Here is a 5,263-nt window from a genome sequence, read left to right on the forward strand (position 1 = left end):
ACTGAACTAGAACTGAACTAGAACTGAACTAGAACTGAACTAGAACTGAACTAGAACTGAACTAGAACTGAACTAGAACTGAACTAGAACTGAACTAGAAATTTATAAGTCATTTAAAATTCATATTTGCCTTACACATCACAGTAATTGTTATGTCTAATATATTTTGATGATTTATCCCCCTCTCTTATACCCCTTTTTCTCTTTTTTTATTTTTAGGCCAACAAACTAAAATCAACTGACCATGTTGTATGAATAAAACAAATATATAAATGTACATATACATATGTAGTTTTGAATGTTGCTAACGGAGAGGGTACATTCAACTTTGAAAACGACAACAGCGAATGAACTAAACAAAGCATACAAACACATATTAAATGACCCCATCTTGTGTATTTAACAAACATTGACTTTGGCGTTGACACAGTTTTCAGTTTTTTTCGTCATCATCACCATCAGCACTAGCGTTTTAAATGGATTTTCTACAATTCTCTCTACAAAAAGGGATATAAATTTGTTGTTGTTAAAACGAAACATTTCATTTGTGTTGTGGTTGGTTACTTTTGACACTCTACTGGGAGGTTTGTAGTAGTTTGTGCAATAACTTCTACCACTTTTATATTGCTCTTCTGTTTCTGGCATTTGGACTCTTCTGCCAGGTTTCGACCAGTCAGTCAAGGGTGAGTAGTTTAAATTTAAGTGTCAAATAAAAAATATAATTTATTATGACTCAATAAGAATTAAATACCAGAAAAATATATATGTATATATAGAAATATATATATGTATATATGAAATATATATGTATATATGAAATAGGTTTTCTAATGTCAAGATGTTCTAAATAAAATAAAAATACCACTAGGGGGGTTAACTTCAGTTTCATTTATTGCTTATTATATGTATGTATGCATTTTTTAACAAAACAAATATTAAAAAAGTAAAAATATTAGTTTTATTTATTTTTGGTATATAATTTTTGGTACAATTTTCTCTAATTGTTTGGTCAATTAAAGTTATCTGAATGAGAGTGGGTGGTTATTTCATTATCGATTTTATGATGAATGGCTGGTGGTAAAGTAAACATTGACGATCATATGACGTGTTAATTGAATAATAATTATTATAGAACCTTTAAATATTTAAACACCTACTATGTGTAACTAAATTGATTAAGCATTTAATAATGACATTGATAGTTACAGTAAATTTGCTGTCAGAAAGATTGAGTACTTTATTAGATGTGATTTGTAATGTAATAGAATACGTATCAAATTAGATATAACTAGAACTGAATTAGAACTGAACTAGAACTGAACTAGAACTGAACTAGAACTGAACTAGAACTGAACTAGAACTGAACTAGAACTGAACTAGAACTGAACTAGAACTGAACTAGAACTGAACTAGAACTGAACTAGAACTGAACTAGAACTGAACTAGAACTGAACTAGAACTGAACTAGAACTGAACTAGAACTGAACTAGAACTGAACTAGAACTGAGCTAGAACTGAACTAGAACTGAACAAAAAAAATTTCATTCTGATAATTTAAATTCTTAAGAAGTTATATTTAGTTATACTCTGACTTACCCTTGATCCCTCTGAGGTTGTAACACATGTTCCACCGTTATAACATCCATATTTAATGCAATCAGCATGAGCTTCACTGTCCACACCAGTGCCACCTGCGGCAGATCCAACTCCAGTTCCCACCGTATTGGCACTTTCCTCTTCCTCACTGCTAGCTTCGGTAGTTGGTGCTTTTGATACTACCGGAGCTTGAGTACTAAAACTCGGTGCAACGGGAGTTTGTGGCACTTCTGTTGGTTGTACTGTATACGAGGTGGGTGGTGATAGTGTAGTTCTAAAGGTGGGTTGTGAAAACGTGGGTGGCACATAGGTAATAATTGGTTTGTATTCTGTAGATGTTGCCGTAACTAATGGCGGCACGGACACCGTGGAACTTGGCAAATCGGGAGATGTGTATGCTGGAGCTAAAGTGGTGGATATATGACGACCTGTTAAATCGTCAGTGTAAAGGGGGTGCTGTGTTGTTATTCCTATATCCGGTTGATAGGGTGTCGTATCATAATCCATAGTTTTGGGAGCATAAGTAGTTGTGGGATAGTATATTAATGAAGGCATGGTGGTTGGTGTGTAGGGTGTATAGGTACGATTTTCGGGAACATGTAGAGTAACCGAAATGCCTGGCGCTGGAGATGTTGCCTCAGCTGTATCGTAGTCGAAGCCAGTTGTACTTGAAGTTGTAGTCATTGTATAACTGGGACCATATGAAGGTTGTACGGTCGTTGTTACGCCACCGCTACCTGCTACAATACCCACATATTTCGTTGTTACCACTACTTCAGGATATTCGGTAAAGAATGGTGCTGCTGTGGTTGTAAAATGTGGTCTAGTGACGTGAGTTGCGGTGACATCAGGCTCTTCGGGAGCAGTAGTCTCGGTGGAAGGTGAAATATGGCTATCGGTTTCCGGCCTTGTGGTGATATGCGGTATCTCAAATGTGGGATAATAGGTGGGCTTACTATAAGGGGATACAGGTGTAGTGTACTCTATGGTGTAGGTAGTTTCCAAAGTAGTAACTGTATGTGTATAAATAGGTCGAGTGGGATGTATATAACCTCCAGAATGATCTTCTTCGCCCTCCGACTCACCACTACCTGCTGTGGACTCTTCCGAGTGTGTGACAGGACTATAGTCATCTACACCATGACCAGTGATAATTGGCCTGGCAGTAGTAAATTCACTACTTGGGCTTGCATCAAATCTAGAAACAGTGGTACCTTCTTCCGAATCATCTTCATCTTCTGATGCACTTGTGTGTGAAGTATAGGGTGTCTCGGAACTGCCTTTAGAATCAATGTCATAGGAAGTTGGTGTTTCTGTGGTGTAACTGGTATAGTGTCTACTATCGTCTTCTTCAGCGGATTCTGATGTAGGATGTAGAGGTGTAATGGCTGTGCTAGAAGTTCCCGTTAATGTGACTGTTGCTGTGCCTGGTTTTTCCATAGATTCTTCTTCCTCAATTGTTTCTTTCGACTCTCCGTCATCTATGTCTTCTTGTGATTTAGTTACAAATGAGGAAATATCAGTCGTAGACACTACCTTCGGTGTAGTCAATTCCGGTGTTGGTCTGGGTTTGTGTGTGGCGGGAGCAGCGGTAGCTGGCGCCGTGTAATTACAATCCAAAGAATCTTCTCCTATCATCAAACACTCACACAACATACCTGTTAGCAGCGGCGGACAGGAACAGGAAAATGTATCTACACCATCTATACAAACACCACCATTCATACATCGGGGACCCAGCTGACATTCATCATATTGATATTCGCATTTCTCTCCATGATAATCGGGCACACAATAACATGTGGGCACGCCTTCCTCCATCAGACAGAGTGCATTATTTTGACAAGGATTATCGGCACATATTAGTATTTCCTCTTCACAATTTGTCCCTGTATAGCCCATGGGACAGGCACAAACATAACTGGCCAATTTGTCCACACAGACACCACCATTTTGACACGGTGAGGAGTCACATTCATTGATTTCTTCCTGGCAGATGCGTCCATGCCAACCGGCAACACATTCACAGGAAAACTCCAGACCAGGACCTTCAATGCATTCGCCACCATTTTGACATCTAGCCCCGGTGCCTGGAAGACAAAGAAAAGTCATATTACTGACTTTGAGAGGTCTGAAGGCATTTTACAAACTTTTCTCTCAACCCTCCTTAAAGTTTATTCATATTTCTCATTACGGTTTTATGTTTGTTAACTAATGTACATATTTTTAAAAAGTGTCAACCGTTTACCACTTACCCGTTTCACATACAGCGACATCAACTTCACAATGGTCTCCCAAATAACCGGGTTGACAAGTACAGGTATAACCGTTATTACGGTCGCGACAATGTCCGCCATTTTGACATGGATTTGACATGCACTCATCAACATTCTCTTCACAGTCCGTTCCTGTAAATAGAGAAAAAACGTACATAATGAATATAAAGTAAATATAAAACTGGTTAAGACATTTTCATGTGGTTTTCAATTTTACTTATTGCTTAATGGAAATCATTGTGGAAATGAACATAATTATGGTAAAGGTATTTCAATAAAATATTTATCAACCTTAAATATTATTAACGAAATGTAAACACAAGACATGAAACGAGAACATTATAAAGTTCTTAAATAATTTAGTTAATTAATATTATATTTTTTTTTGTGAAAATGTCATAGAACTTTAAATGTGTTACTTTAGTTGTCATAAAAATCACACATATATTTTTTTAGTTGCTCATAAAAAATGCTATTTAATTATCTTTGGTTTTGTCGTCTATATGAGTTTTTAATATTGTGATAAAACCATGTTAATGGTTTTTGGTCACATTGGTTTTTGTTGGTGCCTTAACAGCCTTCTAGTTTGTCAATCACTATGAACATTTGTATGATGAAGTTTTTAACTATTATGTATCCACCCTTATTGCTGGCTACTGCCACCATATGTTGTGCTTTTAAATGGTAGATTTTTTTTCATATGTTCTTGTTTGATGCAATATCGTGAAAAACTTTTTATTGCACACAGTTTTTTTCCAGCCACAACTTAAAACTTTTTCCTTTATTTAGGTGTGTGTGTGTGCAGAGTGGTCATATTAATTTGTTGCGTTTTGTTCTTGTTTGCGGTAATTCCTACAATTTAATTCCCTTCACAGTGGAGGATAGTTGTTTAAGAGTAGTAAAAGGGACAATAAATTAATTTCAACAGATAAAACTATAGACAAGACTATATTATCGACTAATTACTACGCGAAATACTAGTATAAGGACTATACTATAGACTAAACTATACACTAGACTACTAAAGACTGTAAACTATATACTAGACCATAGAATAGATTATATGTACTACATTAAAGATAACTATAAACTATACTATAGACTATACTATAGACTATACTATAGACTAGACTGTAAACTAAACTGTAGTCAAGACTGTGGACTATACTATATACCAGACTATAGACTAGACTTAAGACAAGAATATAGACTAGGATATAGACCATACTAAAAACCTTACTAAAGACGAGTCTATAGACTAGACTATAGACTAGACTATAGATTAGACTATAGACTAGACTATAGACTAGACTATAGACAAGACTATAGAATAGACTATAGACTAGACTATAGACTAGACTATAGACTAGACTATAGACTAGACTATAGAC

The 5,263-nt window shown here is 35.9% G+C and overlaps 1 protein-coding gene across 1 annotated transcript in view; it reads right to left on the reverse strand.

The window, feature by feature from the left end:
- Positions 1-619: 619 nt before the first annotated feature.
- Positions 620-5,263, reverse strand: part of LOC111685643 (protein eyes shut-like) — a 64,040-nt gene continuing 59,396 nt past the window's right edge. Inside the window, exons 4-6 of the mRNA XM_046948411.1 lie at positions 3,852-4,004; positions 1,597-3,686; positions 620-655 (exon numbers count right to left, since the gene is read on the reverse strand). Coding sequence (XP_046804367.1) covers positions 620-655; positions 1,597-3,686; positions 3,852-4,004 — 2,279 coding nt within the window. The remainder of the gene's footprint in view (positions 656-1,596; positions 3,687-3,851; positions 4,005-5,263) is intronic.

Source organism: Lucilia cuprina, chromosome 2, assembly GCF_022045245.1.
Source record: "Lucilia cuprina isolate Lc7/37 chromosome 2, ASM2204524v1, whole genome shotgun sequence".
In the NCBI taxonomy this organism is placed as follows: Eukaryota; Metazoa; Arthropoda; class Insecta; order Diptera; family Calliphoridae; genus Lucilia; species Lucilia cuprina.